Source organism: Heliangelus exortis, chromosome 12 (assembly GCF_036169615.1).
Source record: "Heliangelus exortis chromosome 12, bHelExo1.hap1, whole genome shotgun sequence".
Lineage (NCBI taxonomy): Eukaryota > Metazoa > Chordata > Aves > Apodiformes > Trochilidae > Heliangelus > Heliangelus exortis.
Genome location: NC_092433.1, coordinates 15,015,447 through 15,030,869, shown reverse-complemented (window position 1 = coordinate 15,030,869; position 15,423 = coordinate 15,015,447). Strand labels below are relative to the sequence as shown.

The 15,423-nt window shown below is 41.9% G+C and overlaps 1 protein-coding gene across 31 annotated transcripts in view; it reads left to right on the top strand.

Annotated features, from left to right (window-relative positions):
• Positions 1-15,423, top strand: part of MAGI1 (membrane associated guanylate kinase, WW and PDZ domain containing 1) — a 328,716-nt gene that overhangs the window by 302,989 nt on the left and 10,304 nt on the right. For 19 of the 31 annotated variants that reach the window (XM_071756233.1, XM_071756230.1, XM_071756227.1 and 16 more), the window contains 5 exons: positions 678-755; positions 3,467-3,558; positions 4,518-4,710; positions 8,230-8,523; positions 11,740-11,943. In XM_071756233.1, coding sequence (XP_071612334.1) covers positions 678-755; positions 3,467-3,558; positions 4,518-4,710; positions 8,230-8,523; positions 11,740-11,943 — 861 coding nt within the window. The remainder of the gene's footprint in view (positions 1-677; positions 756-3,466; positions 3,559-4,517; positions 4,711-8,229; positions 8,524-11,739; positions 11,944-15,423) is intronic. The other 12 variants (XM_071756236.1, XM_071756237.1, XM_071756235.1 and 9 more) reach the window with 5 other exon arrangements.

Below are 15,423 nucleotides of genomic sequence, written 5' to 3'. Positions count from 1 at the left end.
TCAGCTTCAGTGAGACTGTTCACTCTTTATTTTCAGACTTGTCCTTATATACTTTGCTGAATCTGAGCCTTAAAACTTTTATAATTTGCCAGTCTGTGAGTCACTGGAAGTGTTGCTGCCTCAAATGAGCTAGTGACTAAAGCATGCTCATTATTTTTAAATCCACCTTTTTTTAAAATTTATATCACACTGGGCAGATTTTTATTTTTTAATAGCATGCAAAATAATTGTTAAAGTTTGTATATGATAATTTTATTAAAATGACCTCCAATTAAGCACTGTATTCATTGTTCATCACCATGCATTTAGAATTTCTTCTAACCTTACAAGATATTTGCATTTGGAAAACCAACTGTCATGATGGTAGAAATATTTTTGTAGAGAAGTGTTTCTAAAATGTTCTCAAAGATATTCTGCTGAGCAGGAGAAAAAAATATTTCTTAAAATATACCTGCATGCATGTGCATATAAATGTATGAATTCATATGTGTATTAAAAGTCACATGTAGACAAGCATAGGCAAATAGATGTGAAATTATATCATCACCCATGGTAATATAACCTTAGCAATTTATGCATGGAAGCCTAACATGATCCATAATGTCAAAATTAATTAAATGAACTAACAAGAAAGCAGATACATTAAGCTTTGCAAAATTGTAAAATTAATATTACAGCTATGTCACCTTCGCCTGCAACTGGACTGAGCAAGGGTGAGAGAGAGAGAGAAATCAATTCCACGAGTTTTGGAGAATGTAAGACTGTGCCAAGAATGTATCTGTGTCTTGTGCTGTCTTGTTCTGGTGTCATTGCTGCTCTGAGGGGGGGGTTCTTCATCACCCAGGGTGTCTGGCAGGGCCATGTGCCCAGGTAAGCCACGAAGGTGCAAAATCCTTTGGTTTACTGTGTGCTGGCTGGCAGTGGATTTCAGAGGTGTGGGTTAGGGTTGTCATGATCCCATTTCATGCATGAGTTTGCCCACATGGCTCTTTGACAGGGCTGTGGCACTCACCTCTCCTTCCATTCCTCCTCATGGCCCCAGCAGAACTCTCCTCACCGCTTTTGCCACCCTCTCCAAATACTCTGATTTAATTCAGGAGGAGGAGACTGGCAAGTACTACCAATTTGGGCTATGTCCACATTTTTTCAGAAAGAATCAGACACACTTGAGATCAGGTCAAGGCACTAAGATGCAGTGAATGGCTCTTGGAAGCTGCTGAGCATTGGTTTTCAACAAAGTTTCAACACCACTGTGAAATTTTTCCTGTAAGAGAAGTCACTCCTCTGCAGTGCTGCCAAATAATGGAGAACTTAAGGTAATTCCCCAGCATGGAAAGCTTCAGGGGATCCCCCACCTCAGCTGCCTGGAAGCACAGAGGTGAATGGAGTCTCTGGGGCTGTGCTGGTCAATCACCACACTGCAGAACCGGCACCAAAAGCGGTACAAGGGCTTCTGTTGGGGTTTACCACTGTGTAAATGTGTCTTCTCTGTATGTTTGTTGCATTTCTGTTTCACCCCTCTGTAAATCCTTCTAGCAGAGGGAACATTCCATTAATGACATTGCTTCTTTGGGTATGGGCTTTTCTGTTTGTGTTGCATTGGTCTGACACTGCTGTGACACCTCAGTTTGCTGCTACCTCCAGCAGCTGTTCAGTGGTACCTGGTACCCCAGCCAGGAACAGACGGCATCGCCCCGTGGTACTGGACAGTTGACAAATGGGAAGGATTGAGAGATGCTGAGGAAACAGGCCCATGCTGAAGCTCTCTGCAGAAGCCATTTTGCCTCTGACAGATCCAACACGTGCTATTAATTGGTTGAGGGCAGCCTTTGCCAAAAAAAAAAAACAAAACAAAAAAAAAAACAAACCCTGCAAAATGCTGGAGAGATGCTTCCGAGTGTGTCTGCTCTTTGTGCTCCCCTAACTGAAGGAAGTGGTGAACATCAATTAATTCACTGTTTAAGTTCTGCTGTTGTGCCTTCAGCCAGTCTGCCTGAACAGATAAACCACACAGGCTTCCAACATGTTAATCACCTGAATATTTTGTTGTATCAGGACAAAAATTAGCCTCGAGTTCAGTGAGGTAATGTGCACGGGTCTTGTGCTTAGTTTGCATCTGCAAACTATCAGGATGGAAAATTATGATATGTGAAACCAGTGGCTATAAACCAGTTGGAATGAAAATGTCAAAGCAGACATCTGTGACTTAGCATTCACCTGTTCTTTTCAATTTTACTGTTCTCTGGTCTTAAATTCATAATACATTTTAATCCTATTGAGTCACTGAGGGGAGAGCATCAGAGGCAGCCAGAAGTCCCAACACTGAAAAGCACCAGATGATGGGACCAAAACCTTTGTGCAGCAGATGCTGACAGTGTAAAATGCAATTAGGGCCCAGCCAGACACTCAGACATGTCAGTGGGAATCAACCAGTTTATCTGCTCATAGATACAGAAAACCAGAGTAGCTTGTTGCATCCCATATCTGTGAGTATGTGCTTATTTAAATTACATTCATGAATGATATGCTGTGGTTTCAGTAAAGATCTAGGCAGCTGACTTGTAAAGGAACAGCTTTTTTAATCATTAATTATAAATTTGAGGAGGGGATCATTACAAAATTAGTCAATGTTACAGATACTAACCAATAAATATTAAATGAACCTGAAGTTGTCTTCTGATACGATTTAATGTTAGCAATTAATTTTGCATTTTTTTAAAAAAGGGATGAAAGCCAGCATAAGTTAATTTAAAACATTACTGTTCGACTGCACTTCAAGGTTAGTACTTCACTGTATGTAATATTCATTGTAAAAACCTTGCTGGTGCATACTAATGAGTAGGTAACATTGAGCTTTTTTATGTTTCCAGCTGGTTTTGTCTGCTCAGTGGTTTTACAGAGCCTGTACAAGAGCAAGTGAGAGTCAGGAGAGCTGCTTTGCTTCCAGTGGAGCCCTTCTGTTTTACACCAACTGGGGATCTGTCCCACAGTTATTTAAATCAGTGTCTGTAGACAGATAGCAAACTATGCTTGTGAAAGTTAATTAAACAGTAGAAGTCATAACAAGTGGCTCTTTTGTCTCCCATGAAAGAGGAGGCAGCTGTATTGTTTCTGGCAGAGTGGTTCTCTGTTGTACACATTTATTTATTGATGATTTCGAAGAGGCTCTTGCACTGGGTAATGATGCTAATGTTGATGGAAGAAAACATTATAGTGATAAACAAATGGCAAATCAAAATTAAACACCTAGGAAGTGGAAACCTCTGTGTAATTTTTAGTAGTGACATAAATAATAATCCCTTGGTATTGAAACCTATAAATGTTCTTAATTGTGTCTAAAATTTCAAGACCACTGGCTTTAAAGAGTAAAATGTTGCAGAAGATCCCTCTACATTTATGTCATAGTAGCCCTGATTTTATTATAAAGGTGTGGGGTTTTGATACAATTTTCCTTCTTTCTCTTCAGTTCCAGATTACCAAGAGCAAGATATCTTTCTATGGAGAAAGGAAACTGGTTTTGGATTTAGGATTCTAGGTGGAAATGAGCCTGGAGAACCTGTGAGTACATCTAGGAGTGGTCTTGTTCTAACTTGTGACTCCTTCCAGAATCACAGCTGTAGCATGTCCAGATGTGCAAAACTGCACTATAGCATCTCTGTTAAAATAACTACTAGGGGATGTGTTTACATCCTACAACTCCTCCTCATCTTCACTTCAGAAACCAACCTAAAATGTCAAAAATTGAAACGGATTTGGCTTCACCTGGTATTCCCTGTTTTTGTGATAGCCCAAATGAAATCACATAGGTCTGAAATTGCCTGGAGACTGAGGAAAGGAAACCTGTGCTGGTCAGGTTTGCAAATATTTTCATCTTCTGTTTGCTTAATTCCTTCCTTGAATTCCCTTAACTTGCTAATCCTAAATCCAGTTCCTGGGGATGGTGTTAGGCTGAAAATGCATGGTCTTCACTCTGTTGCATTGGTCAGAGCTACATAGTGGTAGCATAAGTTTCTCTGCCATAATAATTGTTATTATTTATGGGACTGAGAGGCTATGGATTGCTCTCTTGTTAAGAGTAACCCCACAGAACTCATTGAAAATAAACGAAGACTGAGTTGGTGGATACAGAGCTAGTAAACCCTAGAGGAAATTTAAAGGACAGCTCAATCTTAGCTTTCCTGACAGGACCCTCAGTTCTTTTAACCATCTTCCTCTCTGGTCACTGTCTGGTTGAACACTTTTCCTAAGGCTGTCATCAGAGGGAATGGACCTCCTAAAGAAACAAGATGTCAATTTATTTCACTTTTGCAATGTGGCTTCTGTTCCTGTGGAGCTGTTTTCACCGGAGCCACTTTCCTGACCAGCAGACATTTGTCAACAGTTTCCCTATTAAATTGGGTCTAACTACCAGTGTCCCTTTCTTCCATCTGGCTTTTCAGCTAATTCTCATTTATCTCTTTTTTTTTTTTTTTCCTTCTTGCTTTCTTTCCTCTCTCCTGTTTGTGCCAATTCCTCAGATTTACATTGGTCACATTGTACCGCTGGGTGCTGCTGATGCCGATGGCCGCCTGAGGTCGGGTGATGAACTGATCTGTGTGGATGGGACACCCGTTGTGGGGAAATCACACCAACTTGTTGTCCAGCTTATGCAACAGGCAGCCAAACAAGGTCACGTCAACCTGACCGTCAGGCGCAAAGTGGTTTACACAGGTAGGTTGCAGTGTCTCTCTGCAGGGGGAGATTTTCTCAGCAAACGGTTCAAAGAACAAAAGCTTCTCCTTGTAATGCTGGGAAAACTCAAGGGATGTGGTGTTATTCTTCTTTTGGCTATTTTTAGTCTTTTTTTTGTTCTTGATCAAATGTGTCTCAAATATTTTGTTTCCAGTTAAGACTCTCTTGACCTCATTTGGCTTCTCCAGTCTTCTCGAAGGTTTCTGATAAAACGGGGAACTGTTCAGTTGCAACATAACATTTTTAGGTGGATTTATGGAGCAAGAGACACTATGCCTATTTGCTTGTGCCTTTTGTTTTCTTCCTTAAAAATCTGTGCTCCCTTGTATCCATCCTTAAACTGGGAGTGAGGGAAAGGATTCTGAAGAGTCCACAGGAGGGGAAACAAAGGCAGAGAGTGAGTGAGGGTGTGATGGCCAACATCCCAGGTACAGGATAACCTTCAGCTGAGGTTGTACCATGCAGTCAACTAACTGCAGGATGGGGAACTGAGAGTGTCATTGGTTCTGGGAGCACAGGGTGTGTATGTTTGTTGTAAGAGAGGTTTCTGTGGGCTGCGTTATGCTAGGTGTTGAGCAGGCACTGCACAAGTGTTGGGTCTGAAAGGACAGAAAAGAAGCTGGCAGAAACACAGAGATGCAGAGAGAAGTGACACTACCTGGTGGAACCCAGATTAGTGACACCAAAATGTCCTGACAGCAAAGAAAATGAGGACATGAGCATGAGCTTACGCATGATATTGGAGAGGATCACTGGGTGTTGCTGTTTCTTGTGAGTCCCTTTAGGGAGCTGGAGAGTGGGATGCAGTTTAGCTCACTTGTTCAAAAGAAAGGACATTACATAGCTTTTCAAGTTTAGGCATCAGCAGAAAAATAGGCAGTGATGTACTTTTATCTTAAAGAGCATCAAAATAACATTCAAGTTGAAAATTAGGCCTACAGTAGGAGCTAGGATTAGAGCAGTATGTCTAAAATAGCTCCATATTCTTATCTGGGGCTGAGCTCCTTCTGCACAATATTAAATCAATGTTCATTTCTCGTTTCTTTCCTTCTTCCCATTCTGAATTAAATGCTGGGTTCTGTCTCTCCTCTAATATCCTCTCTCATTCCTCACAAAGAGCTGCCAGTGTGAGAGAAACTTTAGCAGATGAGCTTTGGGAGGAAGGGGAAGGGCAGCTGGATTTTGGTATCGTTTTTTTGCGTACATTTACTGCCCAATTTTACAGCCTCCAGGCTGGAAATTACCATAAAAGATTTAGATTCATGAGAGATCTCGATAAAAACCCTTGATATTTCATTCAGGGGAGTGTTACTCCAGGCCAAGCTATTTCTGAATCATTTCAAATGTGGACACTTACTCTTGGATAAATTATTCAGGATCCCTTCTTTCACCTTATATTTGCAGGCTTTTAAATTCCAGCATATCTTCTGTAGAGAAGCTTCTTCATGATTGTTGTCCCTTTTTCCTCATCTCAATAGAAGGAAATTGTTCACCTTAAAGGGTACTCCATGCCTCAAGATGCATATAAGAGAAGTTTATACTCCTGTATTTTTAATACCTATAGTACTATGTATTTAGTACATATCTGAGTTTATAAATGCAGATGGATACTGCTTTCCAAGAATATTTTAAAGTTCTTTCTCTGTGCATCACAGGTTTAGATTTTGTTTGGCATCCATTTTCTTTCTCATTGCTGCTTCAGCTTAATTTTGATTGACCAAATTGGAGAAGTGACCTGGTTAGTGGAGGTGGCCCTTCAGGAGAGACAAGTGCCATATGCTTCTCTCAGCCACCCAAATGGACTGTGGAGAACTGGCTGAGTAAACAGAAGCTATTGTGGGCCATAAGCTTTAACCTGAGGTTGATTCAGGTGAAAAAAACCCACTGTGCTGGGATGTAGGCACGGGGGAGCTCTCCTGATTTCCCAGCAGATGATGGCTTAGCTGCAATATGGTCCAGCACTTCAAAAAAGACATGTTTGAGTTGGAGATGGCCCAACTGGAAGGAGTCCAGAGGACCAGGGAGACTGAGGAGAGCTCTAGAAAACATGGTCCGAAAGGAAATATTGAACAAATTGGGATTGTTTAGCCTGAAACAGAGAAGGGGGGGAGGAGGTGTTAAACTCCCCAAGACTATAAGAGGCTGTTGCAAAGAGGAAAGGAATAATATGTTCTCCATATGCCTGCTAGATAGAGCTAGAAATAATAGCCTTATGTTGCAGCAGGGAAGATTTAAGTTAGATATTGCAACCAATAGATTGCTGGGGAGATATTTAACAGCAGATTAGGCAAACATCTGTCAGGCCTGACAGTAAGTGTAGTTGGCCCTGACTTGAGCAGAGTGTGGACAATGCAATTTTTTGAGATTTCGTCAAGGCTTGTGATAGCTGATTAAATTTTGAACTAATACCATTTCCAACTTCAGTTGCTGTTAAACACTTGTTTAGTATTAATGTCAATAATGTTTAATGTTTTCCCCACTGACTGTGTACTGATGGTAGTTGCTTGTTCTTCCATCCAGAGAAGCTTGGTTTACCATTTGTTTTACTTTACTGTATGTGGTTATTATCATTTGGGAACCATGTTAATCAAAGTCAATCATTTATAGCATTGAGTTAAAGAATACACAGGTGCTGAGTGATGGTATTTGATGTTACTTCCTCCTCCTAATGTAATCCAGGTTTAAAGTGCCTCAGAGCATCCAAGCACACAGCACTGCACTGGTTTAACCACACTGCTGCTGTAGTTGAGCAGAAAAGGTTTTGGCTGCATGGTGGTACACTGGACAGGACAAATATGTGTGGTCAGTGCCATCACCAAACAGAATTATTGGTGGTGACATTTGAAAGGAAATGGAGCCCTTGGTCACTGAGGCCATCATTTATAGGTTAGAATCATAGAATCATCCAGGTTGGAAAGGACCTCTGAGATCAAGTCCAACCTTTGATCTACTACCACTGTGGTTCCCAGCCCATGGCACTGAGTGCCACATTCAGTCTCTTCTTAAAAACCTCCAGGGATGGAGAATCCCCCCCCCCCCCCGGGCAACCCATTCCAATGTCTGATCACCCTCTCTGTAAAGAATTTCTTCCTCATATCTAACCTAAACCTCCCCTGAAAGAACTTAAGCCCTCTTGTCTTACTGAGAGCTGCCTGGGAGAAGAGCCTGACCCCCCCCCCTGGCTCCAACCTCCTTTCAGGGAGTTGTAGAGAGTGATGAGGTATCCCCTGAGCCACCTCCAGACTGAACACCCCCAGCTCCCTCAGCCCTTCCTCACAGGACTTGTGCTGGATCCCTTCACAGCCTCCTTGCTCTTCTCTGGACCTGCTCCAGCACCTCAATCTCCTTCCTGAACTGAGAGGCCCAGAACTGGACACAGGACTCAAGTTAAAGCAGATGGATTTACTTTAATTTTCTTTTTTTTTTCTCTCAGTGGATGGCACTTTTCAGACAGTCTGGTTTATTATCTTTTGTTTTGTTGTTCTTTTAACTCCTCAGTTCCCAAGGCAGAGAATGAAGTCCCATCCCCAGCCTCCTCCCACCACAGCAGCAACCAGCCGGCCTCGCTGACAGAGGAGAAGCGGACGCCTCAGGGCAGCCAGAACTCCCTCAACACCGTCAGCTCGGGCAGCGGCAGCACCAGCGGCATCGGCAGCGGCGGCGGCGGGGGCAGCGGGGTGGTCAGTGCCGTGGTGCAGCCCTACGACGTGGAGATCCGGCGTGGAGAAAACGAGGGCTTCGGCTTCGTCATCGTCTCGTCGGTGAGCAGGCCGGAGGCGGGGACGACGTTCGGTAAGTCTTGGGGTTTTTTGTCGGGTTTTTTCTGGTTTGTTTTTTTTTTCCCCACACCTCACCTGGAATGAGAGGCAGATTTTTGAGGGCTGCAGTGTGGGGAGCTCTTTAGTTAAAAGTTGTGAGCCTGCCCTAATTCGTGGAATTAATAGTTTAATCGGAACCCGAGTCTTGGTAGGTGGTTGCCTCCTGGGTTTTGTTCAGCATCGAGCCAAGAAAAAGCAAAGTGAGAAATCCCAACTTGAAGAGCAAAATGCCAGCAGTGGCAATTCCTGGTGCACCCCAAAGCTCCAGCTCTCCTTGCTAGCTGGATGCCTTTCTGGGGTTTGCTTTTAGAAGAGCATCCAGGGGACCGTCCCCCGGTGATGCTGTTTGCTAATGCAGAAATAAAGCAGGTGAAGTGCAATAAGTCTCCTGGTGGTGGAACTGAGCCAGCTGATTTAAAAGCAGTAATGCTTAAACTGATTAACTTCTCCTTGGCAATCAGGGTTATTCTGATCCTTGTTATGGAGTGAGCATGCTGATAGCTGGAAAGTTTTAATTAATAGTGCTTATGGTGAGACATGAAATGGAGAACACTGCTAAAAAAACAGGATGTTTTTTGACCCATTCCACCTTTTCACCAATCCATTTCATCAGAGAAGGGCAAAATGAAGTTCAAGCAATATCACACTTAATACCCTGCCCTAATAGAAGTGATCATGGTTTCTTTCTGAAGAGAGTCCTTTCTGCTAGGCAGACACCCATTCCCAGGTGCTGCTGCAAAAGAGGTGTACAGAATCTGGCTCTGCAAGTACGTACAGAATGGCCTGCTCTGGGTCAGAATTGTCATTGCAAAGGGGAAACCAGTCACAGATAATGTTTTGTTCCCTTTCCATCTCTTCCAGAAGGGCAAAGGTAGCATCCATTTACACTCTGTAAGGGAAAAAAGTGTTCCTTCCCTGTTAGTCTGCAGCATATGACAGGGATAGAGGGGGAGAGGAAAGACGGGGCAAGTGCTCTGGCAGGCTTTTCAGAGCAGGGTTGGGGGTTGAAAACCTGTGCAGATCAAACATTCCTGGGGCACAGTGGTGCAGGGGTCAAAAAGTGGCCTTTCCCCCTTTTTTCCTAGGCTTTTTTCTCTGGATTTTCTTGCCAGTGCCCATCGGCAGTGCCCTTGCTGTAAATCAAGATCCTGGTATTGGTGTAGAACAGGCCATTTCTGACACTATTTTAGCAGTCATGGCAGCAGAGATTTTAAGGGGAAATATCTAGGATAGACCTGGTGCATTGAGTTCTGTCTGTTCTCAGGTGCTTGACTACCTCACAGTCCTTGCTGCTGGAAGCTGTTCTTCCAGCATCGGTGTTCTGGAGCCAGAACACAACAGTGTAATGTAATACAAATTAAATTGAACTCTTCCTAAACCAGAGAGCAAGCTTTTATCTTCTGGAAGTGTTTGTAAATGTGTGTAAAATAACTGTATGAAGTCTGTGCTAACTCTTTTCTGCAGAGAAACCTTGACCTGAGATTGTAAAGAGCTACATTTGCTTTTAGCCCAAGATACTCTCTAACTGGAAATTTTCTGTGCAGGGGCTCCTCATGGAGATCTCTTGATCTGTGACTGTTTTTCCTTTAATTTTTTCAAGTGTATTCAGCCTTTTCCTAATACTCTGCATGAGATGTGTTCCCTCTGCTGTGTGGTGCTTGCTTTGGACCTGCTTTGTAGGTCTTTTCTTTCATGGGTAGTATTTAGAGATGGGCCAAACTGGTTTTAAAACCTTGGTCACTTTGGTGTGGGCTCTGTCACCTGTGTCCAGTGGATTGGACAGAGTAGGAACTCATTTCAAATACCCTCAAAACAGCCTTTATACTGGATGGGTCTTTGTATTTCTAGAAAGAGAATCTTTCTAACATTGCAATAAAATAAAAGAAGGACAAAAAATATCCCCCCCAGTGTTTGCAACTAATATTAACACTTTCTGCCAGTTTTCATTCTGTATTTCCAATCCTGCTCTCTCACCTCACATTCCTTTTCTCAGTCATTTTTTTTTTAATGGTCTTCTAGTGTTGTCACATGTGCAGTAATGTATATCTCTAAAACTACTAATCAAATATAGACTACAGCACAGATGGGAAGGTGCATCTTGAGGGTGAATGTATTGTGGATGCAAAGTATGAAATGACCTCTCCATATACCTCATAGTTTTAACCATGTGCTGTGTGCCCAAGGGCCTCTTGCCATTCAAAAGCCCCAGAGATTTATCTCAGTGTATCCTCTGTGTCCCAATTATGCATTTTAGGGACAACACCATGTTTTTGGGACAAATAATTGCATGGAACAGGAGAGTTTTGTCTCCAAAACATGTTCATCCTAAAGTGCTCTTGCTCTGTGTCAAGATATCTCAATGGTTTTGTGTGTGATTTTAGAGATATTTAAATGAGGAGGTCCTTATTCCTGCCCTGCTCCCATCCCAGTGTCATCTAAGATCATTAAAGGGGGGGGGTTAACAGAGGCTGAGGTGGATGCCTGCACCAAACAGGTTGCCTTTATCAGTCTTGGCCCATCTGTAGTGGTCCTGTACCTTCCCTGGTAGTACCTTTATTCACGATGGAAGAAAACTGTTTCATGTTACTTCCCCCATGCAGCACTGATAGATTGGGTCCTCGTGGTAGAAAGGGAGTTGGAACTCCCTCCTAGGCTTAGAACGATTTTATCTTTCTAAATGGAGAAAGAACAAAACATTGGCAGAAGCTTAAGCAGCAGCTGACTTAGAGAAAGACCAGAGATGCTGACACCGATGTAATCTTGGAGGAGGAAGGTCGTCGTTTTTATAAACAGTTTCAATTTTTTTGGTCCAAAATAAAATCGGGATTTCGGTTGTGATGAGGCTGCCTAAGTGCAGTTGCAGTCTATAAAAATTTCATTTATTAATGGAAATCAAGGGTGGGGGGTTTTGAATTATAAACCAAACACCTTTTTGTAAGAGAAGTAAAGTATTGTGCAACTCATACTAGTTGATTGCCAATGTTTTGAACACTGGCAGCAAAGCTATCCTATAATAACTTTTGCTTGATGCATTAATTAATTAACCCTTAACCTTCTCTTTCCCTTTTCAACCCTTTTTCTCCTTTTCCCCTTCACCATATTCCCACGTGTGTAAACAATTAAAAAACAAAAACAAACAAAAAAAAAAAAACCAAAACCACAACCACAACCCCCAAAACCAATACCAAAGCGGGAAATGCATGTGTGGCCATGCCTCACAAAATAGGTCGGATAATTGAAGGGAGCCCTGCAGACCGCTGTGGGAAGCTGAAAGTAGGCGATCGGATCTTGGCCGTCAACGGGTGCTCCATCACCAACAAATCCCATTCAGACATCGTCAACCTCATTAAGGAAGCGGGCAACACCGTTACCCTGCGCATCATTCCAGGAGATGGTAAAGTATATGTTTCCTGCTGTCTTATCTCACCCCCTCCTGTTGGTTTTTTTCCGGGGTTTTCTTGCCTCCGTTGGAGCGGCAAAGTCACGGAGAACTCGTTTTCCGGTCCCACGTTGGGATTGAGCAGTGAGGGGAAGTGGTCGGTCTTCTGTAGTGTTGTTTTTGCTTCTTTCTGTAGAAATGAGAGTGCGTTTTGTTTGTTTTTTAAAACGGGGAGGTGGTGATTTTACATTCAAAAAGTAATGCTCTCTTCTAGGATTTTCCTCTGCTTCTCTCCGTAAAAAGATCTTCTGTCATTTTGACACATGCCTGGGTGCACTTGGTTTGATTCTTAGGTTGCTAATGCAGCTTCAGAACATTTGGGAATCACTTGTTAATACGTGGGATTCCTGAAGCTTTGTATGTACATAAGCAGGCTATGGAGTAAAGAGATCACAGGAAGGGATAAACACTTGGTCATGTTTTAAGCTGTCTGAAAAGAAGATTTGTTTTTATTCTGGGAGTGAGCTCAGTGCATTTTGGAACAACTTTGTTAAATGGTGATGGCTCTGGAGGTGCTCTGTGCTTGCAGCTGGTTGTTGCAAGAGTTACCCCAGAGAGGATCTCACTGTGTCAGATCAGAACCTGCAGGATCTCTGATAACGTGCTGATGCTTGGTACTGGTTTCAGGTCATCGAACTATTTAATAAAAATAAGGATCAGTGGTACATATCAGTTTCATTAAACTGATTCCTAGCTGTGATGCCAAACAGGAACAGAGCAGAAATGTATGTAAAGTATCTGTAGCAAAATGAAAATTGCTCTGCTTCTAATATTTTATTTGTTCGTTGTCTTGCTCTGCCATGGAGGAGTTCATAATGAGAACTCATTAGGCAGAAAGCTTTTTACTTGCTCTCTTTTTAAGCTGAATTCTCAGGTTTAAGAGTTAAAGGCTCCGATCAAGTGCTAATGAGTATTTCTTAGAGTTTGTAGAGGACATTTTTTGCATTCAGTTAAATATAGAGAAGGTATGAATAAGTCTGAAAGAAAGGTTGAGAAAGTGTGGCTTAACTGGTACCTGTAAAGCAGAATTAAGAAGGTGAATGTTGTGATTTCCAGTGAGAAGCATTTGGTAGTTGCCAAATCTTGTACTTTCTAATCTGAAACCTGGATTTGGTTGCCCCACAGAGCACGGCTGTGCTGTTTAGTTATGGAATAAAAATAGGCCAGGATGAGAAATGATATAGTTATAAGTGACTTCTGTTTAGGATGATCTGTTTTGCATTAAGGGCTTTATTTTCTTACTGTTTAGTAGCCACCAGGTCAAATGGTATATGGTCCTTTGCTGCTTCCAGTGTTCATGAATAATCAAATAGCTGTGAATCAGGCCTAACATCTGAGCTGGGTGGTGTCAGCCAGATTTAGAGAGTACACTGGGATGGAACCTGTGTTTTGGTATCTGATCAAAGTCAGGGAAGGTGAATCTTTGAATAAATAAGTCTTTTCAGAAGGCAAAAATACCCAACAAATACTCATATTCTGAATGGCTTAAGGATTTTTAAAGAAGAATATAGCCTCCTGGCATGAATGCTTAGCCAGCATTAGTCTTATTCATGCAAATATCTGTATAAAATACCATGTTAAATTGCTTAGATTAGAAGGGAAATCTATATCTGGGACTGACATCAGGTATTTCTAGAGAAGGTGGAAAGGTGTAATTTAGGGAAGGAGTCCAGTCTCTCTCATAGCAGTGCAGGCCAGATTGCTAAATCTGCATTTCATTTCCAAAAGCCAGTAACACCAGGCACTTGAAACTCCTGAGAGGTTTGCTCTATAAAAATGAGATTTAATAAATTGGTCTCACTGTTGTTTTCTTTTTGCAGACTTTGGGGACTTTTGTTAATTTGTTGTTTTCTTTTTGTTGCTTTTGAGGTACTTTTTTAGTAAAAATAAATGGTCTAACAGTGCATTTAAAGGGGGGGAAGGAGGCTAAATCTAAAGCCATGCTTCTCAGATACTGAAGCTCATCAGAAGACTCACAATAAACTCACACTGCTAATCTCTTCTAACATTATTAAAACCACCAAGGGTTTCTACTGTGTAATAAGTCTTGCACAAACTCATTGCCACAGCCCACTGCAGGAGTGCATTTGCAATGAAATGACAATGCTTTAACATACTACCAGCTGATGCAGGGATACAGGGAGCTGAAAAATGACAAGCTTAGATTAAGCATTTAATTGATGTCTCAATGTTCGAGGGCAGAACAGGGCAATCAGTGAAATATTTAGCACTGAGAACATACAATTGTTATTCTAATAGAGATAATTTTCCCTGTATTTGTGTTGTGTTCCAGTTCTGCATGGTGGCTGCCATGTGTCCTGAACCACTGTGTAAAAATCTAGCAAAAACTAGCAAAATTATGCACAACTCCTGAGTCATGGGATAGGGTGGGCTAAAGATAGATACAGTACAATGGCTTGAAGATACATCTGGACCAAGATGTGTTGGTGCTCTACTTGGTATTCTTCACCTGACCTACTAAAGGGTAGGAATCTTGCATTCTCTTTGAAGCCCATCTTCATCTGATCTTCAAATATTTGGGGAGGTTTTCAGAAGCTTTTTTTTCTGGATGGATATAGAACACTTCACGATGCTTTAATACCTTCTTATGTTGGAGATAAATTTTAGCATCAAGCTATCTTTACAAAATACACAGAATTATTTTTTAAAATCCAACAACGTAACCGTGCATAGGGATGTCTCCTCCTCACACAACCAAGCTGTCAGCAGCACATCTTCACAAGGACATGTGAAGATATCCTACCCTGAGAGGTGCAGACAGACCCAGGAGCCTCTCTTGCCCTGTGAACCACCAGCTACAAGCCAGCTCTGGTCTGGGAGATGCTGCTGAGGATTTGGGCATGTTAACTTGGCACAGTGCTGCAAGCAAAGAGCTGTGGTCTCATTGCACCCATCTGTTTAAACAGTTCTTTTTCTCTTTCCTTTTTTTGTTTGAGTTTTCCTTGGCATACACAAAAAGAAAAAACCTTCACCTCATCTAGATACCTGTACAGTTAAGTCCACGAAGTAAGCAGGTTCTCAGGACCAAGTAAGCTTCATGACCACCACCTCTCCTTAATTCAAGCAAAAAGCCCTTCCTTTTCTGCAATTTTGTATTACAGATGGGCTCTGTTTAATAATGGCAGATTTCTTTATAGTCAGTGAAATGAATTACCAGATGCCTGAAGCTTAAAAGGCAAACAAGTGCAGGGTAGAAGAGATCCATGGTAGATTTTTTTTTTTTTTTTTTTTAAGTGGGATTGGGACCAGAGAAATTCAGTCAAGAAATGAGATTCTTGACCTTTGTTGTAGGCAGAGTTTTAAATGAGTTCTGAGTTAATTATGGCCTTATTGAAGTTCATGATAAAGTTCCAAAATGACAAGGGGACAGTTTTGCCTTGCTGTGAGGGACAACTGGATAGTCCCTGAAAAGGG